The sequence below is a fragment of the Diaporthe batatas genome (assembly GCF_019321695.1).
Source record: "Diaporthe batatas strain CRI 302-4 chromosome Unknown Contig00004, whole genome shotgun sequence".
NCBI lineage: Eukaryota > Fungi > Ascomycota > Sordariomycetes > Diaporthales > Diaporthaceae > Diaporthe > Diaporthe batatas.
The window spans coordinates 2,977,975-3,001,534 of NW_025408551.1; the positions used below are offsets into that span (position 1 = coordinate 2,977,975).

General features: G+C 55.3%; 6 protein-coding genes across 6 annotated transcripts; 3 read left to right on the top strand and 3 right to left on the bottom strand.

Moving 5' to 3' along the window:
• Positions 1-3,366: 3,366 nt before the first annotated feature.
• Positions 3,367-5,221, top strand: KVR01_004405 (uncharacterized protein; the record flags this gene model as incomplete). The annotated part of the gene is made up of 2 exons (XM_044787306.1): positions 3,367-5,023; positions 5,073-5,221. 2 exons carry the CDS (start codon positions 3,367-3,369, stop codon positions 5,219-5,221), a joined length of 1,806 nt encoding a protein of 601 aa, XP_044646569.1.
• Positions 5,222-8,288: 3,067 nt separating this feature from the next.
• On the top strand, positions 8,289-9,300 carry KVR01_004199 (uncharacterized protein; the record flags this gene model as incomplete). Its single annotated transcript, XM_044782612.1, has 3 exons — positions 8,289-8,593; positions 8,689-8,866; positions 8,935-9,300. 3 exons carry the CDS (start codon positions 8,289-8,291, stop codon positions 9,298-9,300), a joined length of 849 nt encoding a protein of 282 aa, XP_044646363.1.
• A 4,876-nt stretch (positions 9,301-14,176) lies between these two features.
• On the bottom strand, positions 14,177-14,987 carry KVR01_004432 (uncharacterized protein). The gene has a single exon (XM_044782915.1). It carries the CDS (start codon positions 14,950-14,952, stop codon positions 14,188-14,190), a length of 765 nt encoding a protein of 254 aa, XP_044646596.1. The 5' UTR covers positions 14,953-14,987; the 3' UTR covers positions 14,177-14,187.
• A 227-nt stretch (positions 14,988-15,214) lies between these two features.
• Positions 15,215-16,957, top strand: KVR01_004380 (uncharacterized protein). The gene is made up of 3 exons (XM_044789928.1): positions 15,215-15,497; positions 15,577-15,681; positions 15,744-16,957. Exons 1-3 carry the CDS (start codon positions 15,306-15,308, stop codon positions 16,578-16,580), a joined length of 1,134 nt encoding a protein of 377 aa, XP_044646544.1. The 5' UTR covers positions 15,215-15,305; the 3' UTR covers positions 16,581-16,957.
• A 3,850-nt stretch (positions 16,958-20,807) lies between these two features.
• On the bottom strand, positions 20,808-21,170 carry KVR01_004714 (uncharacterized protein; the record flags this gene model as incomplete). The annotated part of the gene is made up of 2 exons (XM_044784317.1): positions 20,808-20,972; positions 21,033-21,170. 2 exons carry the CDS (start codon positions 21,168-21,170, stop codon positions 20,808-20,810), a joined length of 303 nt encoding a protein of 100 aa, XP_044646878.1.
• A 45-nt stretch (positions 21,171-21,215) lies between these two features.
• On the bottom strand, positions 21,216-22,193 carry KVR01_004823 (uncharacterized protein; the record flags this gene model as incomplete). The annotated part of the gene is made up of 3 exons (XM_044782762.1): positions 22,154-22,193; positions 21,922-22,059; positions 21,216-21,761 (listed from the first exon to the last, which is right to left on the bottom strand). The coding sequence occupies exons 2-3, from the start codon at positions 21,925-21,927 to the stop codon at positions 21,216-21,218; spliced, it is 552 nt and encodes a 183-aa protein (XP_044646987.1). The 5' UTR covers positions 21,928-22,059; positions 22,154-22,193.
• Between the last annotated feature and the right edge of the window lie 1,367 nt (positions 22,194-23,560).

Consider the following 23,560-nt stretch of genomic DNA (forward strand, 5'->3'; position numbering starts at 1 on the left):
AGTTAGGGAAGGTTGAATAAAGCCCTCTAATTGGCTGCTGCCTAGAAGGAAAGACTGTACCTGTGTACCAGCCGTTTGTTCCTGTGCGAATATCCGTTCTCTATCTATACGTCACAAGCCTGAGGCCACGCACAACTATCGTAATTTCACCACCATTATTGATACCATATGTTTTGGAAACGCTTGGTCTTGAACGTTAAGTGCTGGACCAAGGCGCCTTGTATTATGACGTATACGAAACAAAAGCCAAACCAGTGTTAAATTGGAGAGCAATAAGAGATGTGGGACGTCAGTCCATGTAATTAAATCAAACATGGGACATGGAGGCAAACATCAGCCGCGTCAGGAACGCCATCATGGAGTTAACGGGCTGAACACAGCAGCGATTTGCACAGGCTCAAAGTAAATTTTGGGTCTATTGTTTCTCATACCCCTACTACGCATAGATCCATCAGATCCCACAACAAAATCCCGTAAAATTCATCTATCCCACGCGTCCGGAATAAATAGGCCTGGTTGATACATGATGTCCACAGAGAAAATAACCTCCTTTGTCCCTCAATGACCAACCCGCCATGATAGTGCCACGAAAAAAGGGAACCAATAGGACCTGAGTGTGCTATTAGTATCTCGTCTGCAAGCTGGTATGCAATTCGGAATCAGCGATATTATCTGTCATGGCACTCACCCAGCTTCACAGATTCTTAGGACATTTTCTACCGTTGCAGGGGATGTCACAGGCCTTGCAGCTTGGCAGCTGCACACACTTCTTCCACGGGCCTCTCAATTTAGACTTCTTGTCACATTTACATTTGGGATCTTTTTCCCTCTTTTTGTCACATAACTCCTTAGTCGCCGGTTGCGGGAGGACAACCTTGTCACCCCTGGGGAGGAGGTCATTGTCATCCCTGGGGAGGAGATCATTGTCACCCCCGGGGAGGAGTGGGTCGACGGCAGCAGCAGCTACTGCTGTGACAAGGAGGAGGATGTCCAAACGCATCTTGTGTACACAGTCGTTGGTTTGAGTGGGTAGATAAAAGTCTGGCGTGTAGAGTTGAGTTTGTGGTCAAGGTGAGTGTGATTCCGAGGCTGAAGATATAGAGGATAGAAAATGGGAATAACGAAGACGGAAAGAGAGAGGATCTTGGGGAACTTTATAGTTTTCTCTTGGAGTGTAGCCAACCAGTCCTAGTCTATCACATGCTATCTAAACCTGGATATCAACACTCGAAGCAGTTATACGAACTATGGACTGTGAGCCATTTACAACGTGGACTCCTAAGCACGACGGTTGACATGGCTAAACGCCGAAGCAGACGCGAGCGAACTCGCGGGTCTGGGTGCTTGGAGCGAAACTCCAAGCCTACCTACTCAGTAGGTAATCCATGAGGCCTCGGCCAGTCTTTCCCCGCAATATTAGCTAACTTGCTGCAACTAGCTTGAGGCTAATGGTTCGTAAAGTGTACGTATATAATATAACTGCTTCGCCGCTTTCAATTATATTACCATGGTAAATTGGCCCTTGGGATACTTATGTCGACGATGAGCGGCGCCGTCGGGAGCGATGCCTTCCAGCCTTATCTATACGGCACGAGGCTGAGGCCACGTGCCCACAGACGTACTGTATTCTCTCTACACTGTTATTGGCACTATACTTTTTTTAGACGCTGCCAGTGGGTCTTGCGCGTTTACCACTGTATGAAGGCGCGTTATTCCTTATCCTCCCAGAGATCACTATCTTATCTCGGATCCGGAAACCAGGTATACTACTGGAGAAAGAGAGACCCTGGGAGTGATCAAAGCCTTGCAGGAAACCCAAGAGCACATTCTACCGTCTCGGTTCCCAACAATTGTATACACGGATCACCTAAACATAATATCGACCTTGGCGGTCGAGGGGAAACCTTCTGGGCGGATTGCAACATGGCTGGACACTATAGCCACTTTCAACCTACGCCTGGTTCACCGACCAAACACCACCCGGGTGATGCAGCACTTGAGATGGCAGACGGGCTGTCGAGGCTTGTGGGAGGGGTTGTTGACCCTCTTCATTTCGACGTCTCACGGAGGTCGTACGCCACTCCAAATGGAATAACTCTTAGATGACTAAAGGACAACCTCCTACGGGATGCTCTCCCATGGGGTACTCTCCTATGGAATACCATCTTACAAGATGCAGGAGACTGTTGAATCCCACTGAACACATCCGCTTCATAGAAATGCTTCTGATCTAGATCTGAGTGGTCTGGTTTCTAATGCCCATACACATAAAACGTATGCGGCGCCTTCATTGGGTGGCAAAGGCTCAAGACCCAGCGTTTAAACAATACAATGCTAAGTAGACCTGCATGACATTGACTTAGAGCTTCAAATCGGAGTCGCCGATCCTGCGCCGGACTCATGGATTTGAACGGTTCATTTCTGGGTCGCTTCCCTGAACTTTCCAAAGGGGGGGGGGGTCAATGAGCCTTATTTATGTACAATACACTACCTACCCAAGAACCACGACGCCTGGGCAAGTCGCCATGAAAACAATGCACATCGCAACTAACAAGTTTCTAGTAACCTATGCCAAGAGCTTGGTCTACAGCGTGGAAAGTTCCGCCCGGGAATGGCACCTGCGGGCAACTAGCATTCGGATAAGCCTCGGAAAAGCGCACCGCTCCAGCGTGCCACCCGGACAGAGGTTTGCACTGCAGGTGCACAGTTCTCATCTTGACCTCAGGAAATTGAGAGGGCATTCTGAGGTCGGGTGGAAGTGCATTTGGGTTTCTTTGGGGAAATTCCAAGAATACGATCAGTCTCTCCACAGTTGAGCACTGGCTCAATGTTGCTCTGGCGTTGCATGTCTGTTTACAGTGCTTGGAGTTGCTGAGGCACATTTAGACTGGATCATCGCCGGAAGACTGACCGAAGGCGTATTCGCGAGTCGCGCAATAATGACACGAGGAGAGCTAGAGATTATCCAAATGAGGGGAAAACAAGCGCATGCTGTCTATGAATATGTGGGGAAATGTGGCAACGAATGAGGAGAAAAACGCAGTGGTATATCTAATGTTCAAGTTCAATTTAACCTCAGTCGGCTGCTTTCTTCGAGCAACACCACTCTATCCGGCTTCCTTACCATCTATCTCATGGCAGAGAAGATTACGCATCGTGGGTGAAGAACAAACCTTAGAACAGCTAAAGTAGTTGTTCTACCTTTGATGTGGTCGAGAATTACTCACTGTTCGCCATCACTGAGATCTTCCGGCCTGGACATTCATGAATAGGTTCAATCTTCGGGACGCCCCAATACGAGAGACTCCAGCAAGTCCATGCTGAAGAACTTTTCCCGGTGAATTACTCGACTTCAAGTCTCCCAAGATGAAGGCAAGGCTTCTCTTGTCTGTCCTGCCCTTCTTCGGAGTTGGGCAGGCGCAGAACTCGACTTTTCAGAACCCCATACTGAGCGGCTTCAACCCGGATCCGAGCTGCATTTTCGTTCCCGAGTACAACAACACATTCTTCTGCGCAACTTCAAGTTTTCTTGCCTTTCCCGGCCTCCCTATCCATGCAAGCCGAGACTTGATCCACTGGAAGCATGTCTCCAACGCGTTCAGCCGGGCAGACCAACTCCCTGGGATGGCATTCCTCCCCAAAGCTACGAGCGGAATTTATGCGCCAACCCTTCGTTTCCACGAGGGTACCTTCTATCTTCTCTCCACTCTTGTCAATCAGCAACTGCCAAGGACCAATGACAGCCGCTGGGACAACTTCATTCTCACAACGACGGACCCGTACAGCTCGGACGCCTGGTCTGATCCCGTGCATTTCAGCTTTCCCGGCTTCGATCCCTCGCCGTTCTGGGACGATGACGGCAAGACGTACGTCTCGGGTGCTCATACCGCAGCCTATTACCCTGGAGTCATGCATGCGCCCCTCGACCTTGAGACCGGTGAGATCGGAGATATCATAATGCCATGGAATGGCACTGGGGGCGCATCCCCAGAGGCACCCCACATCTGGAAACGGGACGGACACTACTACCTCCTCATCGCGGAGGGAGGCACCCGCGAGAACCACATGGTGACGATGGCGAGATCCCGCAGCCTCACTGGGCCCTTCGAGCCCGCGCCTGCGAACCCGCTGCTCACCTCGGCAAACGACACTAGCTCCTATTTCCAAGCTGTTGGACACGCGGATCTCTTTCAGGACTCCAAAGGTCAGTGGTGGGCTGTCGCACTGGCGGTCCGCGCGGGTGGCACGTACGGCGAAAAGCCGGGGCCATACTTTGGGAACCTGCCCATGGGCCGCGAAACAGTTCTCGCGCCGGTGACCTGGGAAGAAGGCGAGTTCCCAGTCTTCACCCCTGTCACCGGGGACATGTCAGGATGGCCGCTTCCTCCCGAGGCTCACCTAGAAGAGGGCGAGGGTGAGCTAAGCGACGCAGATGATGTTGTCACTTTCTCTCCGGGAAGCGAGCTTCCCATCCATTTCGTTCACTGGCGCCTGCCTAAATCAAGGAATTACCGCGTATCACCGCCCGGCCATGAGAACACACTGGCCCTCAAGTCATCTGTCCTCAACTTGACTGCTTTCGACGCAGATTTCGCACTGGGCCGGGGCCAGACCTTCGTCGGGCGCCGCATGGCACACTCGCTATTCCGTTTCCGCGTGGACGTAGACTGGGTCGATACCCTGACGAAGGAGGAGATGGAAGTGGGAGTGTCGGCTATTCAGGATCAGGCTCAACACTTTGACCTCGGCATCGTGATGCTCAAGTCCAACGGTTCCGGCCCACTTCGACCACACCTTCGGTTCCGGGGGATCTCGGAGACACCGTACCGTGCCACACAGAATCCCCCAAATGAGGCCTTCCCGCTGCCTGAAGAATGGGAAGGGCACAAAATTTCGCTTCAGATCGAGGCAGCTAACAGCACCCACTTCGCATTCTCTGCCGGGCTCGCGGGGTCTGGAGAGGAAGCTGAGATGGAAGTGTACGGCCATTGTATGGGGACAGAATTGGTTCCGTATTACTCCGGTATGTATTACCTACTTCTATGAACTTGCTGCAGCTAACAACATCGCAGGAGTTGTGCTAGGAGTGTATGCAACTTCGAATGGGAAGCACGGAGAGCAAGCGTTCGAGACTTACGTATCAAATTGGCAGTACACTGGCATTCAACAACTGAGAAGCCAGGAAGATGTTATTGGCGCGGATGAAGCTGATTCCTTGTGATTCATCTTTTAGGAAGTTGCGTTCACCAGGGGAAGATAGTACTTAATTACCTACGTACTGCTTTTGGCATATTGATCGACGCTCGTTCGAATTCTAACTTTTCGTTACCACCCAGATTCCTCATCCAGTGATATTATTTAATATCCTATAGTAATGCATTTTGCGTGTCTCTGTGAATTCCTTGAGACTCGATGCGGCGGCCCCGAATTTCTCTCATCCTATGTTGCGCCTGCATGGAATCACGCACACTATTGCCGTAAGACCGCTACTACATATCCAGAGGCTTTTTTTTTGATCTCACAGGATGATTCGTACTCTTTTGGTTTGTCTATCTGGCCTTTACCATGTTGAGTGGCCCGTTCGCCCGGCGCCACAAGCATTGCCACCGGGGAAGCTTCCAAAACCTGCTGGCTGATACCTTACAACATATCACAGATTTAGAAATTTGCCACCGGCTCGGGGCACTTCTATCCCCCCTTCCTATGATTCTCAACACGAGAAAATCAGTGTGCTCTCGAGACGTCCGAAAGATTCATGTTAGAGCTATTGCGACTCAAATGGTCTACTCAGAATCAGTAGCAAGGCTCTACGATGGTGCTTGATGTGAAATCAACAGACGCAGCTAGCTCTGAAGTTAATCTTGGCTCGATCCAGATCGAAAAAAGTGTCTTGGAATAAACCAGCAAAGCTTATTCGCGTTTCTTGCAACATGTCAGTAGTACAATGATTTGTTTCCCGTGTCGAACGAGCACACACAGGTAGTAAGCGGCATCGATGCATCTCGATGACCGGAGCCCTTCTGCAGAGGAGATATTTCCATTTCTATATATCGCGTTTCGGGGGAAATTCGCCCCCTTGGGGTGGTCCAGCTGCCTGAAGCGTGACCAATGCCGATGATATCAAACTGGCTGGAACACAATATGGGGTTTTTATTCCGGGCGAAACCAGTCCGCCGCTTTTCCTGAGTTTATATGAACTGAGAGAATTCGATAACCGATGGCTGGAAAATTTCGCCGTCCGATTTCTGCCCTCGACCTCCTTGCTTCCTTCTCAAGTCCCCTCCCTACAGTTCAATCTTTTCGTCCAATATCCCGGCCATTCCACCAAGCTTACCCTTGGCACTGCGGAAGCCGAAGGACCCAGATGACATCATTTCTCTATTTGTTCTCGCTCACTGGCCTTTGGAATAACAGCTGGTGCTACAATAGACCAGCAGCTCTGCCTTTGACATTTCCTGAAGTCTTCTCAGAGGTTCAAATACCACGTGCATGCCGAAGGTTTCCTACCTGCGAATCCGGCACAGCTTGCGACAAACCTGGGCAGGGCCGGTCCTCGTAGAACCGCAAACGCAACGTGTTCTTGCATTTTCATCCGCGCGCATGTTGCACAGATGTGTTCGGCTGGCCGGGCCCGTTGTTAGTCCGGGTAGGAGCTTATTGGGCCCTTGAACCGAACTACAAAACGGCTTTCCCGCCATTCGTGCTTTACATTTCTCAGACATCACCTGGGGCCTGCTGGGAGACGCAGCTGACATCCAATCTTGCAGGTTTCTATTCACAAGCTGCTCGAACCATGCTCGGCCCAGCCTGCTTGCACGTGTTGCAAAAGCAGGCGCGAACTTACTCATGAGGCTACGATCCGGCTGCTGCAAGCCGTTCGTGGCGCCATATTATTCATCACGGTGGTCATCAATCATGATGTGACGCCAGCGATCCGATACAAGTCAACAAATAGCGTCATCGTGCAATATATCAAGCTCACAGTATAGCGCGATCGACACTTGGGGATGGAGGCAAAGCTGCGGGACAAACGACAGGAAAAGGCGATACCCCGCATGCAAAGTTGGTTCGCATGGCCATACCGAAATGGAAGGCCATGCGGTATGGCAGGATGCTGCGGCAAAACGGTGACCTGGGTGGATTCCAATCGCGACTGGTTGGACAAGGCGTCTCATGTTTCGAATTCTAACGTGACGAATCCCCTCCCCATGTGCAGTAGCACCCGCCTGTTTTAAGGGACCTACCCTGCCTTCCTGAGGCTTGGCCCCGTGCTCGCCCGCCTACCACAGCACGCCGCCCGGTCAGTCGAATAAGTGAGCTGAGCCGATATGGTACGCCAATCCAATCCCGCAATCGCGAGGCCGTATCACCTTCAGATCGATATAGGGCCGCCGTCAGGGGCCTGTTCGTGGCGCCCTTGGGACACGCACGTCCCTTGCCGATATCAAGAGGCCATATCTGAATGTATTCCAAGATTTGGAGTATTCCAAGCTGGTTGGTAGGACCCCCAATATATGCTCTTCCACATCGGACGACGGATGCGCCGGCAGACCTCATGATCACCCCCTCGCACGGCGGCACACATACGTTTAAAGAAAGGGTCGCCATACTTGCGACTTATATGATACCCCTCCCATCCCTCCACGTCGATCACGCCGAGCTAGGTGGAAGCCAACGAGACATGCTTAACCGCACGCCCGTAAGGCTGTACAAGGCCACCCTAGCCGAGCCCCGCAGAAACAGGGTATGCAGGCCCCCGTCATCGTTCCACGGCACTCGCGAAGGTGACGGGGAGGAACCCCCAGAAAGAGAGAGAGGAGCGGCGGCGGGACTCGGCAGGATGCTCACGGCAGCCCATGTGTGTGACGCCTGAATAGAGTTCCAAAGTAGGCTCGACAGCCGGGGGCACATCATGAGTGTGGCAGCCTCGGCCGAAAAAGCCTGTTGGCTCTCCCTCCCTCTCGCTTGTGATCCTGTGAGTTTATGCTTGGCAGGCCTCAGCGGGGCCGAAACCAATCCAACCCAGCCCCAGCCCGTGGGGAATTGCTTACCCCGAGGGCGTGCGGCTTGACATAAAGTGGTTGCATCGCCGTGAACCATATGTAGAGACCAGCCCATAGCATCGAGTCCCCTGCGCTCGTCATCCGTTGTCCCACTCGCCCACTTTGATATCCTCTACAAACATATCTCGTACTCGTACAGTCAGTCAGTCTGCAGCGCTTGGCAAACATCCAATATTGGACAGGCCATAGGACAGAAGTAACAACACAGTATCGAAATACCTCATCATGATCGGCTCGACATATTCCCTCGTTTTCATCGCCCTCGCGTCACTCGCTTCCGCCAGCCCACTGCCACTCCCCGAGGAGAAGAGGCAAGCAGGCGGTCTCCCGGCGCTCCAGGCCTCGATCACGACGCTACAGCAGCAGCTCGCAGTGACGAACAACACTGTCGTCGCGTTCAGCTCGGACGGGATCATCGATGGGCTCACGGGGCTGATCAAGGTGAACTCGGCCGTCGTCGAGCTCGGAGATGATATTACGGAGACCACGAGTATCGCAGGCAACACACCGACACTGAGCGCTACAGACTCGTGAGTTTCTCTTTTTTTTTTTGGGGGGGGGGGGGGGGTTTGTGGAAAGCATGATGATCAGGGGGTGAGACTGACCCTTTTATGATGCTGGATAGGACGCAGGTCGGCGTTCAGTTCCTAGGCGTCCAGCCGGACATCACCACCCTGCTGAACAACCTCGCCGCCAAGAAGCCCGACTTTGACCAGGCCGGCCTCAAGCTCCTGGATGTGAGGAGTCTGATCAGGGACACCATCTCGATCCAGCAGGAGGGTGCCGGGCAACTGGGAACATCGGTAAGTACCGACACGCTGCAACCACAACTATGGTTCGCAGACAGCAGCATGCTGACCCGTAACCCCAGCTCATCGCCGCGCTGGACCCGAGCATCGCAGGAATCGCCCAGCCGATCAACGACCAGATCCAGGGGAACTTCACCGCGGCCGTCAACGCGTTCCAGGGTCGCGGTGGCGCCATCAAGATCCCCACCAAGCTCGTGCCCGCGCTGTCAGACATCCTCGACGGCCTCGGCCGCGCTCTGGGAATCAGCGATGATGACAGTGCGGCAGGCAACAAGAAGGGCAACAACGCGGCCGCGATCGACACCAATTCCAACCTGTTATTCCCTCAGATTAGCCAGAGTGACCTGGACCGTCTGGGCCCCGACGAGAATGACTGGTCGTTGGTTCCGTTCCCGGTTGCCGTGGTGCTGAGGAGATTCGGCTTTTAGATGACTTGGCCAGGACACTTTGTCAAGGTATTATGGGCTGCTGAGTTGCCAATGCGTTAATTGTGGATGAGACAGATGAGGTGAGAGGCCGATGAAGAGGATGGCCTCTGTGTTACATTATTTTCTTGACGTTCCCTCCAGCCCAGTTTTCATGACACAATATACCAGTACAAACTGAGACTAATTGGAAGGCTGTATATTAATATTCACCCAGTCCCTCCATTTTGGATTGCATGGGAAGAATTACACAAGCGAGAAGCTGCACAAGTCGCGGTGGACGACCTTGTGCCAACTTCAAGTCGTCACAGTAGTGGACCTTGGCGTCTCGCCGCCTCGCACATTGTTCGCGGTGTTTCTTGTTCGCGGTGTTTCTTGTTCGCGGTGTTTCTTGTTCGCATCATTCTGGGAGGCGAGCAATTGTAATTGCTCAGCTGACAGATCGAGATCGGCCTTCATAGGATCGTTCAAGGAGCTGTGGCTGCATAGACCTCCGTAAGTGAAAGAGTCCTGAGGCCAAGGGCAGCAAGATCCTATCCCGTAGTCCTTGGTGGTGGAGCGCATGGTCCAAAAGTAGAAGGAGAACATGCACTCAAGTGCCTAGCTGACAACTCGAAACCGTGGGATATCCTTTGCCGAAGGAATGCCGAAGTAGGCCAAAACCCCCTTGGACCACCACCGCGCCGTCCCCAACCCGTATGTCCCAAACACGTCACTAGAGATATTGTTAGCACCAGCATGATCAGGAAACCACCCATGACGCGAATACAAGACGAACGCGCCACAGAAAACAACCCTTGCGAATGGCGGATGGATCAGGTCACTTACCCTTCCACTTCCAGACGCCCGCCTAAACCCTCCCTCCCACGCATGTTGACAGGCCCAGCACAACCATGATGGCGTGTTCAGTGAGTGCAGTGTCTGGCATGACAGAGCCCATCCAACCCGGCAAAATCAAACCCAGCATTCGTCGATTCCCATATCACCGTGCCCCTACTTGCAGACGAGCCCGACCCCGGCTTGACTCGGCAACTCGCACCCCATCCGGAGAGAGATGGTCAGATTTCCATGCTGCAGTGGAAATCAGGTGAAGAGAACTCAATTTGTCTGCTTTCCACCAAAACACGTTTCCACAACATCCAGCGAACACGGCCCGAGACCAAAGAACCCGATACCTTCCTGCAGCAGCAGCCCTGGAGTGCTGTGTTGCCCTGAGATTGCCCTTGTTTTCCTTCACTCCAATGCTTGCCTTCGATTGCCTCCCCAAATGTCTTCCCGAGATCCCTTCCATCAACAGCCTCCCTTCGGTTCCCTCTACCCACTGCCTCCGATCCCCCATTCGACTCCGTGCCCTCGACTCCGTGTCTGCGGTTCCCTTCAATTCCGTCAGAAGAATCCATCCAATAGACACCCGCGACAAATGTCCGCCGCCCGCTGTGCCTTCCCAACCGATCGCAGGACAGCGTGTTGTCTTCCTTGCTTCCAAGAGCTCGCCGGTGGCGGTGTGATGCTCGAAGGGCATGGCGACTGGCCTGTGCTGAGAAGCCGTGGCCGTCGTTTGATTATGCTTTCCAAAGACCAAGGTGAAAGGGCCGGGACAAGAAAACCTTACAAAACAACCCAAGGTTGAGTGTTGTTGAAGAGTGGAGAGTTGTGGACGTCTGCCGAGTGTTGTGAGGTGAGGTGGCCGGGCCAGGAAAAAAAAAAAAACGAAAAAGGCCCCCTAGACTGAGTGATTGAGTGCTGTTGATGATCAGGTGTTGTTCATGATCGGTGTTGTTCACGACTGAGTGTTGTGTAGACGACGGAGTGTCGCGCAGGGCAAAGTCGTGGATATTTGAATGTTGTGGACGTTCGGTGTAGACGGCCGAATTTGACGGCCGAAAGTTGTTGGTCATGGACTAGTGTCTAGTAGTGTTGTTGATGACGATGTGGTTGATGTGTGGTTGTTGTTGGTCTTGGTGTTGTTGGTGTTTGTGTTGGTCATGGTGTTGGTGCTGGTTGTGGTTGTTGTGGTTGACTGTTGTGGACGACTGATGACTGGTGGCGAATGCGTGCCAATAGTGAAGGTATGGATGACGGACAACGAGGAGACCTGACTAAAGCAAATGTTTTGGTGCTGCTATCTCATCTCGATCGGTTCCCCCATTGCTGAAATGGGGTTAATCCGGACCGCCGTGTCAAGGCTCGAGATGTGGCCGGTGGTTTTTTTTTTCTTTTTCTTAGGGATACTGTCAGGTCGTCCTCGTCGTCATCGTTGTCGTCGTTGTCGTCGTCCTCGTCGGCGTCGTCGTCGCCGACGTCACCACAGGCGTAAGCCCCTCCTCCCATCCGCTGGTTCTTAAACAGGTCCAGCTCCTTAATCTAGCCGGCGACAACGCCGGCCGGCCTCTGCAGCAGAAATTGATTAGAGTGGGATGTGAAAATGGGAGAGACTGATGCCAACTGACCGAGATCGAGCATCTCGAGCCAGGCGGGTGGCTCCTCCCGGCGGCCACGAGCCCACCCCCAGCCCTGGCGGCCACCAGCCCAGCCCCAGCCCTGGCGGAAGCCCGCTCGCACCACCCCCCAGCCCCGACGGACGAAGTCCCAACGGCCGCCGCCAGCCTGCCCCAGCCCCCACCAGTGACGATTCTCTCGGTAGGCGTTTGCACCTGAAGACGAGATGTTCCGAGGTATGACCCGAATGCCACGAGGAGATCCCCGTAGGCCGCGACGACGACCAAAGTGCCAATAATGAGACCCCAGAGGGTGACGGAGTCTGACGGAATATACATCGTAGACAAAGATTCGCGGAAAAGAAAAAAGAAAAAAAGAAGGCGGGGCAATGTTCCCCTTCGGATCGGCCTGAAGAGAAGAGAAGAGAAGGGAAAAGAGAAGCGAACTTCTCACCAGCGACGGACGAGACGGTTTGTTTACTCCATCCGGCATTGCTGCGTTCCCTGGCAGTTACGGCCTGCTGGCAGGCACCTGCTTGTACATCTCTTACTCGTTGCAACAGCGATTATGGCCGGAGGAAAGTGCGTTTCAACTACCACCACGGCGGCCCGTCATCACCCTCAGCACCTTACCTCGGTGGCTTTCAGAGCGGCTGCCTCGAAAGCCTGTCCGAGAATTGTTCAGTCCAAACCTGGTAGGCAGGTGCCACAGTCCTCAGTCGGGAGCCGGCGTAGGCAGGGCCGTGAGTTCCTTGAGTCCCAACCAATGTCGACAGTACACATTATCGTCGAGGGGACCAGGAGCACTTGATCCTCCACCTCGCTGGGCAGGTACACGTGAGGTCGACTTACGGTATGCCATGGTTGCTGCCATGTTTATCACGGCCGGCTTCCCCAAGTGCGTAGGTACCTAGAAGTCTACACTTCAAGAACATGCGCGGCTTCCTCGAGCTCCTCGGGACTCGGATGGTTGGGTCATCATGCCGCCCCAAGAAACGCACATCAGAATTGCACCAATGTGAAGGTCGGGGACTGGCTTGGGCCGGGGCCGGGCGTGGGTGCGTCGGTTCAATGTTGAGTAGACATGGCCGTCGGCGACGGGCAGCGGATCCATGGGGGTCACTGAGAAGAGCTGCATCAATGAGAGGATTCTGGTCCACAACAGTGTCAAGTCTGGCGTGTTGACTGCGCCCAGTGTGGGCCTCAGCCGGAACAGGCACGCCTGTTCGTTGTTGTGGCGTGGATTCAATGGTGAAATCGAAACCGTCATCGACATAGCAATTTGACGAGAACTTTGATCATCTGCGTTGCCAGCGCCCATAGACTCAGTCCAGTCATAAAGCTTGGCAACATGGTCGAACATGGTCGGCTTGATTGATTCTCTGAGGTAGCCGCACAGTCGCGTGATTGAGCAATATGGGTGTTACCGAGCGAGGTGACGGCCCTGTGTGGTTTTATATATTTAAAAGCCAATGCTTGTGTATGTATCTACCATCCAGCTAGGTTGTCAGACGTTGGTTACTTCAAAAGTATCAAGCACTCCCAAAATTCATACACACCCTATCTTTTTATATATCATCCACACTTATACCCCCCCCCCTCCCAGCTCAAGAATCCGACATAACATAATCAAATAGCTTTATATACCCTCCCCGTCTCGACCGGCACGCCCCACCAGGCCGCAGAACTGGCGGCCGTTATGCCGGGCTGGTTGTCGGCTTTGTCGTAGTCATAACCGCGCACCTGGGCAGCGCAGACGCGCACTGGTCTTGCTGTTCTACATGTGATGGACTATAGCCGAGTCCCCAAGCTCCTTGATCCCACTGCCTGCCACTAAACGTCGAAAAGCGGGATACGGGATTGGAAAACAGGGGGCCAGGGGTGGAAGTACGTCTGCGTCGGGGAGGAGACTCTAGCAGGAAACGCCTACAGCTAACAACCTGACCGCCGCTCCTTGGAATAATGCCGCCTTCCGCAGGACCACCCGAGATTCCATATTGGTTCCAACCGACCCCTGGAGGGCGCTCTAGCTTTCCAGGCGAGAAGCCTTAGTGACCCAGGTCCATCCGACGCGCATGTCACAAGTGGTCAGGTCGTGGCCGATGTGAGGCATTGGGGGCACAGTTCTGCCAGCAAGCCAGAGCCACACAAGTGGGTCGTGTACCAGTACTGCACGCTCAAAGCTTCGGCGTGGGGACAAGTATTGGTGACGGCTTGCTTGGGTTATGTGAAACTTTATTTTAATCGCGTGAACGAGCGAGCAATGTGGGCACTTATTACCGAGCCAGGCGACGGCCCCATGTGTGGTTTTGTGTATTCAAAAGCTACCATGTCTCTGAAGCGTCAAACTCAAGAAACATCAAGCCCTTCCCAAAATGCACAAACACCCTGGCCTTTCACTGCCCGTCACCCACCCACCCACTCACCACCCCCCCCCCCCCCTAGTCCCAGCTCAAGAATCCGACATGACATGATCAAGCAGCTCATACACCCTCCCCGTCTCGACCCGGCACGCCCCGCCGGGCCGCAGCGCCCTCCGGAACCCGGGACCCAGCCACGCCCGGACGGCGGTGACCTCGACGCCGCCGAAGCTCTGCTGGTATATGATGCGGAACGCCGAGGCGCAGGGGAGGGTGGACTCGCCGGGCGCCTGCGGCGGGAGGGGGAGGAGGCCCGCGCCGGAGCAGACGCAGTCCTGGTCTGCGTTGTTGTTGTCGTTGTCGTCGTCGTCGTCATCGCCGCCAGTGTCTGCTCCCTCTGTCGATGATGAGGATGGCGGCGCAGCAGCAGCAGCATCAATAGTAGGCTCTGGGACACCTGGGGCCCCGGGCTCCTGCTCTTCCGCAGGTGGTGGTCCGCCCGACGGGCCCGCGGGCTGGACGCCAAGCTGGACCTCATACTCGCCTCCTGCCACGCCCGTCGCCGGGGGCAGCGGGGGCAGGGGCCACGCCGGCGGCGGTGCTGGTGGTGGTGATGCAGGCAGACGGCCCCTCAGGACCTCGACCTCGCGCGCGAGGTGGCTGATGGTCTGCAGCGCGGCCTCGAGCCTGGCGCCCGTCTCCTGCAGGCGCCTCTCGAGGTCCTGGACGTGCTCCCTGGCGCGGGCGCGGTGGCGCCGCTGGTTGTTGCGCACGCGGGCCGCGTTGTGGCTGGCTGGCTTTGAGGACCATTTTAGGATCTGGGGTTCTCCCGGCTGTTGGCTCTTCGTCTTCTTCATTTGGTGTGGATAAATACGAGCGGGCGGGCGGGCGGGCGTTCAAGGTCCTGTTGCACGGGGAGAGGAGAGAGACGTTTGGCCCGGCGGCGGCGACGATGAATGCCCAACAGAGAAGTTTGGCGGTGACATGCCATTCTTTAGCCGGATCGGGTTTAGCCGCTGCTGATATGTCACCGAAATCTTGCCCGAAAGGGAACAGTGTGACTCGGTGACGGTGCTGGCTCTTGGTATAAGTACGACGAGGTCCACGAGCATTTCCAGGGGTAGAACTGGGTGTGATAATTCAGATCCAGAACTTACCCGGCCAACTCTGTTTTGTAACTGTATCCCTTGATACGCCACGGCCGTCCATAATGTCCACCAAACAGATCTACGACCACGTCACCGAGCGCTACAGCGCGGCGTCCCGGGGCACCGCACTCGAGTACGGAGCCTCTGTCGCCAAGGCGTTTGGGTACTCGGAGGAGGAGCTGGCGGACATCCCAAGGGAGTCCAACCTGGGCCTCAGCTGCGGGAACCCCATGGCGATGGCCAGCATACGGGAGGTGTGTTGGCCCGACAAGACCCTCTCTTCTCACCAGACATGTAATACCGTATGGCTGACCACGTACTCGGGACCCGCAGGGAGAGACGGTAATTGACCTCGGCAGCGGCGCCGGGTTCGACGTCTTCCTCGCCGCCAACAAGGTCGGCCCGAGCGGAAAGGTGATCGGCGTCGACATGAACGAGGCACGTCACACACACGAGACAGCCCCCTCCTATATATGGCCCGGCTGACCACCAGCAACCAGGACATGCTCGCGCGGGCCAACGAGATCAAGACCAAGCACAACAAGACCAACGTCAGCTTCGTCGACGCCCAGATAACAGACATGTCCGCCATCCCCTCGGGCAGCGCCGACTGCATCATCTCCAACTGCGTCATCAACCTGGTCCCCGAGGCGGACAAGCCCCTCGTCTTCAGGGAGATGCACCGCCTGCTGCGGCCCGGCGGCCGCATCGCCGTCTCCGACATCGTGGCGCGCCGGCCGCTGCCCGAGCGGCTCAGGGCCAACATGGCGCTGTACGTCGGGTGCGTCGCGGGCGCCAGCACCGTCGCGCAGTACGAGCGGTACCTGGCGGAGGCGGGCTTCGAGCCGGGGAGCGTGGTCATCAGGGACGACGGGGCGGACTTGAATGTCTACCTCGAGACGAACCCTGACGGGACGAGGACGGCTGGTGGGATGGGCGGGAACCTGTGCTGTAACCCGAGTATCCCCAGCGCCCCTGCTGCATCTTCCTCCTGTTGCTCCAGCAAGCCTGTTGCGGAGAAGTCTGCCCCGGCATCATCCTCCTCTTGCTGCCCTGGAGATAAGAAATCCGCCCCGGCGGCCGCTGTGGCACCCGCCTCGTCGGGCTGCTCGGGAGGGAAGTCGAAAACGGACGCGGTCGTGGAGTCGGCTGCCGCGGCAGCAGCTGCGTCTTCTTCTGCGTCGTGCTGCGGAGAAGGAGGAGGAGTCAAAAAGCCGGATCAGTCGTATGCCTTCGACGAGAAGGACCTCGCGGACCTCGAGGGCGAGGACCTGAACGAGTGGGCTGGTAGGTTGATCGGTCTCCCTGGCCCTCGGAAGTGGAATGGGCAATACTAACCTGCTGCCGTAGGATCGTATAAAATCTATGCCGTCAAGTCATGACGGTCCTACGACTGGTTGCAGCAGAGCCGGGGCTCCAACGGCTTCGAACGGTTGAAGGCGCGGGTGGAGACTGACAGGATGCGTGTTGCTGTGGCATGCCGTGGGCTTTGACGATGCCTTCCAGTTGACTTTGGAATAGCAATACCAATAAGAAGTCATCACATCTAGTCAAGTCGGTGTGTGAGTGAATGGCCAGAAGAGAGACTCAAATCTGCTGAGCAGAAGACCTATGATGGCTGCCCAAGGGCAATTCGTGCTGCCCCTGCACTGCTGGCTCGCATACCGCGTGACTAGAGCAAACGGCCAGACGCAATCAAGTCGCCCTTCCAGTCCTTCCCATCCCATCATGTATTTTGGCATGGTAATGCTTCCCTCCTTGTAGTTACATGCATCATGGGCCAGGCAAGAGAACAAAGAGCCTTCCTCCTTGGCTCTTGGACACCTGCTGTAATGAGAGGGTCTCGGGGGTGAAGGAAAGAGACCCCAGCAGTATCCTCAACAGGTAGGAGTTGTGGGGATATGCCCAAGCTGTTCTTATCGTCCCATGTTGCCTTGCCTGACGAGCCCTTGGAGCTGCCCGTCCCTGTTCAGGCGCCTTATTCCAGGCGGTGTACCGCCTCTAAGCTGTAGAAATCCGCCTGTAGATATCTGTATAGGCGCCTGAAGTGCTTCAGCCCAAATCCCATGCCTTCCTTGGGCAAAGGGCTTGGTCAATCTGGACGTGCCTTGGCCGATGACTTTCTCAGAGAGTAGTGACGACTCGAAGCCTTCCCAAGACCACAGTTCAGTCTTTTCAGAGCTGTGGCGACCGAGGGGTAGTCTGTCTTTCCATTCTAATCTTTGTTTACTTGGAGCTACGACACTCGCCTCCAACCTTTCTGCCAGCAGACAGATTCTTCTCCATGTTCTCCCAGCGACAAGCGCATCATCTCTTCACACTACCTCTGCCCTCCCCACGGCCTCTTCCCTGTGGCCGTGTATGGCTTCGGACGTATACGGAATAGAAGCGAAACCACTTTCTCTCTTCGAGGCACCCTCCCTCTCGAGAACCTCGCCCGAGTACAGGGCCTCTCCTGAGAACCTGTTGGATTACTGTACAAAGCTCCCCAAGAAGAGTGGTCATCTCGCCTTACCAGGTCAGTAAACCCCCCACCGCAACCAGCGTTAGCAACAGGGCGACGTTTCCTCACAACCAGACAATACCCAATGCCGCTCCCCAATCCCCCACAAGTGTGCCACAGCTTGACCCAAATCTGACCACCAGTCCCCCAGCAGGGCCCCTTCTTCCAGTGATGCCTTCCTCCTATTCCGTTCTCCTCTTCAGGACATCACCCTCCGGCCAAGACCCGCACAATGACCCCACCAGTCTGCAGACAGCCGCTGCCTGCGCCGCCGGCAGAGCCAACAAGGTCTACGCCCACCACGGGGTCTTGAGCGTTTACCACCGTATGAAGGCGCCATGTATGTCCTCGGACGTATGCGGAATAGAAGCGAAACCAGGTACGTCTACCACATGCTGGTGGACGAGACGGCTTCCGTCAGGGAAGCAAGGAATGCGGGTGGGTGGCGGCCTCCCAGACAGCCATCCAGGCGTCGGAGAAGTGGTAAGTAAGACGCTTTTCTTTTTCGTCCTGCCTGCCTGGCCCCATCCTAAGACCTCTCTTCTGACGCAGACGATCGACCCGCAGGACATCGCTGGGCTTCTCTGCCAGCAACAAGGAGAGTGTGGCCGGCCGATCTGCTGGGCGTACTTCGACGAGGACCAAGGCGAGGGTATGGGGGGCGGGCGGGGATGCCGCTCCACCAAAGACTGCGTTGTCTCCCTCTCCCAGCACAAGGAGAGTGTGGCCGGCCGATGTGTCGGTCGAGCATCGATCGACGCGGACCAAGGAGAAGGAAGGAGCATCTCTGAGTATGAACAATGGCAGAGTGGCGACCTGGAAAGGGGGGGGGGGGGTGGGACACTGGATAACATCAACATCAACCAGCCGCGGGCGCCCTCCTCCATCACCAGGGACCCACGGCCTGCCTTCGCGGGCCATCCCCCTCTCCGCGCGGCGACTGGGGCCTCGGCGATGCCTTCACCCAGGAGCTCACCAGAGGCTCGGTCTTGAGCGTTTACCACTGTATTAAGGCGCCACATACGTTTTATATGTGTGGGGATTAGAAACGAAAGCACTCGCCAGGAGTTCGTCAGCGTCGTCATGGGCGTATGGGCGGGATGGCGAGAAAGGGGGCGGGCCACCTGAACCAGGTGGGAGGTCCGACCGGAATTTTGTAAGTTATCCAATGCAGCAGCATCCGTTTTTTCCCCAAGGCAAAGACTCATTCTCCTGAAGCAAAACCGGCCCCCTTCCCTACCTGCTCAACATCTCTCTCCAGCCTCCCCATCCTGGCTGTCCCTGCCATGCCCAACTGCTGACAACCCCAGAGCCGCCAGGTTCTTCAGCTCCACGCGCTTTCCACGATGGTCCCTGGCACGCTCAGCCTGTCGAAAACTCTATCGGCCAGACTACGGAGTAGGTCACTCCCCTTCCAGCCCCTTTCCGACGCCTCCCCATCCTCCCTGCCCAGGTGCCCACGGGCTCAAATGCAGCCCTCCCTCTCCTGTCCCAGAAAGCTGTCCATCAAAGCCCGTGTCTCGTTTCTTCCCACCCCAAGAAAGGGAAAGCTCGTCATCACGAGCGGATGTGCTTTGTGGAAGGACCCGGCCAAGCGATGGCCACAGAAATGGCGCGGTCGGCGGCAACCTGGCGACACCATGCGGTTGAGCCGGAGCCTGGGGACGACGAGAGGAAGTCCCCGGTTTCTTTTCAATTCTATTCCGCATACCTCCGAGAACATGCACGCCCGCGGCGAGAGAAAGGAATACTACACCATCCTGTCCTGTCCACTCCGACACCCCAAGCGTTCTCCACACGCAAGAGTCTTTCTGCTCCTCCTGGCCAGGCTGATCAGGGGCAGAAGAGTGTAGGAATGGACGGTGGAAAGGAGTACTGTGAAGACGCCATGTACATTTTATATGTGTATGGGGACTCGAAACGAAACCCCACCAGGAGGGACAGGAGAATCACGCGAGGAGCTTCTTGTCTCCGCGCGCGGCCGCGCCAGGGCCGCATACCTCGGGGCTCCCGAGGAACTTTGGAGAGAGAGAGCTGAGCTGATGGGTTCGGCTCACCACCGCAGAGCCACCCGGTGAAGGGTCGTGGGAACGCGGGCCCGGAGAAGCGGCAGCAGGAGCAGGTGGCGTTGGGGCCAACGGCCCCCAAACACTCGTGTGGGTCTGGCTGCTGGACTGAGAGAAGTGGTGGTGGAGTGTAAGAACAGTTGTAAAACAGTTACACACAAATGTGGGTTGGCAAAAAGCCATGTACGTATGTATTTATGCAACTTGCACTTTTGCATTTCGTGTCTTGCTCCATTGTTACCCTCATAGCCAGGCTGTTCTTGGCCAGGCATGTCCTTCAATGCACACAGGACGGTATCCCCTGACCACTCCGATGTCTTGTCCCAGATGCTTCCACAGGGCCTTGAGACGCTGCTGAAGCTACTCTATTCTAGCAGCAGTGAATCCTGGTTTCCCGTCTCTCTCTCTAGAAAGAGGTCCACAATCCAAGGCAACATTTCGGCCTCGCCTTGCAGTGATGCAAAGCTGGCACTGGAACACCAGGACATCACTGGACAGTTCACAAATGCACGCAAAGGTCTTGAGTTTGGTGGTCAATTTTGGTTGGTCAATTATCTGTCTGTCATGGTTGGAACAAAAGCAGCCTTTGAGCAAGTCATCAATCCATCAGGTCATCTCTGTCTTGCATCCTAGCACTAACCCCCTGCTGCCACCATGATGACAACGACAAGCCGTGCCACCTGAACAACTAGATGATGAGGGCTGTGTGAGAAACAAACAAGATCCCCTCGTTTTGAAACTGGTGCGAAAAAAGAAAGAAATGCAGTAACTTTTGGTGCCGAAATCCTCCCCGGTGTCCGTTGCAAGCCAACTACCAGCTGGGTGGTTGGTGATGGGTGGTTGGGGGGTGGCAAAGTGTGAATGTCAGAAAGATCAAAAGGGACGGTGACCAAACCGTTGTGTGTTGTTGCAACTACACGATTATGCTGTGATGAGATGTGATGTTCCTCCAGGGGGCTCCATGGCCGTACAGGATCATCTGGGTGGCAACCTGCCTAGTTCTCACCAACAACATCCTCGTCAGCCTCGCAAGGAGCCACAGGGCCGCAAGGACGAGATGGCATGGGCGGCTCGACGTCTTCCTCGGTCTTGCAGGGGAACAGGCGGCTGGACATGCAAGGGCGAGGTGGATGACCGTCGTCCCTGGTGCCCATCATGACCTGCGTGCGTCCTGTCAGCGACCGTAAAGAGGGGCCATAGTTGATGGCACATGTACTTACCTGCTTCTCCCCGCTCATCGGAATCACAGTAGAACCCGTTGAGGCCTGCAGAAGTGGCTCGTGGAGCTCCAAATTGGCGTGAAGGATGGTATCGGGGGCGGAGTCTCCGCTGTCCTCTGTGATGGAAACGACAGGCATGATGTGGGTTTCCTCAGTGTCAACCATTGTCTGTTCCATGGAGTCCTAGTCCAGGCCCTCAAAGGGGTTGTCACTGTTGCTGTCCCTATCGACAATGCCCGAGCCATGGCCACTGGCGCATTTGCAGTGAGTGAGGCATGCGACCATAGCGTCGGTGGGAATGACAGTGTCTACCTGGCCGATGACAGCAGCACCGCCAAGGGGAACCATGCCAGTGGTCTGGAGAGAGCACTCAGTGTCGCAGTTTGCGAGGACAGGATCACTCTCGCAGATGTCGACGAGGGAGACAGGGTCGCAAGAGAGGTGGCAGACATTGCGCTGACGCTTCTCCTTGCCGTAGCCAGGAAGAATCTCGTGGTTGTCAATGGGCTTGCCAACACTGTCGTAGCGCTTGACCGGGTCGGCAGTGGGGATGATGGAAGAGAAACCAGTGGGGGAGAGGGAGACGACAGTGCCAGTGATAGTGACAGTGGTGTTGGTCGCATTGGGGAAGATGCCATCATGCTGCTGCAGGATGATGGTAGGAAAGGCCACTCCGCGCCCCGCAACCTGCAGGAGGAGGAGGGAGATGATGACAAGGAAAGTGAAGGTCTTGTCGGCAGGACAGACATGTCAGCTTTGAAGGGTGGAACAGACGTTAAGAACAAACGAGAACAAAATGGAAAAACAAGAGAAAGCAAGAGAGTTAAGGGAAAACCACAAGTGTTGGTGAAGAGCAGACTGGCAAACAGGAAGGGGGAGGAAGACTCACCGTCATGGTCACCAGACTGCAATGGTTTGCTTGAAGGGTGGATGACGAAAGGGCGTGTTGGAGAAGCTTGTGATTGCTTGACGCAAACGCGTTGTGGTGTTGCAGTGAAGGAGTGATGCTGCCTGAGGCAATGTGCCGCTGTTGGGGGTTGGTTTAGTCTTGCCTACACACGAAAAATATCACCATGAAGGTGATGATGTTGATGGGGAGGATCAGGGAAGGATTAACTTACTGGTTGTTGGGTCTTGTGTATTGAACTGGTTGAAGGAGAGGTGGTGGTGAATGTGAGTGGTGATGGTGTTGGAAAGGAGGAAAGGTTGGGATGGGTGGGAGACGAAGGGGGAGTTAAGTGAAGGAAGGCAACAACAACTGGAGGATAGTCCGAAAAAGTGGGCCCGGATTAACTGAGCTCTCTCAGGCGCCTGTCTGCTGGAAGAGCTCCCCTGAAGGAATATCAGACGGAATGGTGACAGGAGGAGGAAGGAGGAAGCTGGAGGGCTGGAGGGCTGCAGGCATAGGCAGGGCAGGGGGTCAAAGGGGACCCAGAGCCCCCCATAAGCGCTCCCTGTGCTGGACAATGGGTGCTCACAAATCGCCTAGAGTACCTGGAGTTGAAGATATACTAAGGAGTTGGGCATGAACAGCACAGCTGACTGCCCTGGAGACGCGTCTGGCCACAATGAGGGACGCGTCTTGGGACCTAGTAGTGGTATCCTTAGCAATGATGCTTTTGTTGCAATCAACATCGTCTCTCGTTGAGCTCAAGGGCTTCGCTTTGTCTGAAGAAACTCCTCGGTGGCCGTTGTTATCACCGTTTTTTTTTTTTTTTTTTTTTTTTGCGCTGCTCAGTGACCACCGTCGCGAGCATGCCTGGTTCTTGCCGTCCTGATTCTGATGGTCTCGCGGTATGGGTCGTGGCTCTTTCCGGCGAACATGCTGTATCCATTCCCACTCGTGCCCCAGATTGCTGCCATGCAAAGGTTTTGGCCCATCCATCTTCCTCCAGCCTTATTTCTTACCTTTGATATTCGCGCCTTTCGCCACGGCTCAACGACAATCTTCTTGAACTCGGTCACTCGGCTCTCTTCGCGCTAGAGTCGACCGCAAGGCTGCTCTGCAACACTCGTCCAGCGCACATCATCTGCAGGAAAGAGCCTTCGGGCGGCGGCACTCCATCGGCCGAATGGGCTCCAGGAGTGTTCCTGCAGCCTGCCTGGCATCTCCAGGCCATCTGGTCGGCAATCACACGAGGCGCGATGGCCCGTCGATTTTGTGACCAGTTCTGGGCTCTTTGGCAGCAAACAACAGGCTGCAAATTGCAGCGGTGATACTGCCGCAAAGACAGTTGTGCTATCCATTCTTCATTTTCGCTGATCACGTCGTGGAGTCGCAGCTGACTCGTCACTTTCTTTATTCAACTGGTCTGGCTGGGTCTTAAAGTCGAGAACCAGCATCGTCAGGCAGGCAGCCGTCAAGAGAGTGCCATAATTGCGCTGACCGGTGATTCTATCCAGCTCCAAGACTTCAAGCACATCCAACACCATGCCCACACCAGGGCGTGACGCTCCCCGATGGCCGTCGCCGACCGGAATCCCTTCGAATCGGCGGGAGGCACGACGGCAGCGAGGCCGCCGAACGC

Coding starts and splice junctions, on each gene's coding strand:
- KVR01_004432 (XM_044782915.1), bottom strand. CDS start 14,952: ATGAAGAAGACGAAGAGCCAACAGCCGGGAGAACCCCAGATCCTAAAA.
- KVR01_004380 (XM_044789928.1), top strand. CDS start 15,306: ATGTCCACCAAACAGATCTACGACCACGTCACCGAGCGCTACAGCGCG. Junction 15,498..15,576: donor CGATGGCCAGCATACGGGAG/GTGTGTTGGCCC, acceptor CGGGACCCGCAG/GGAGAGACGGTAATTGACCT. Junction 15,682..15,743: donor TCGGCGTCGACATGAACGAG/GCACGTCACACA, acceptor ACCAGCAACCAG/GACATGCTCGCGCGGGCCAA.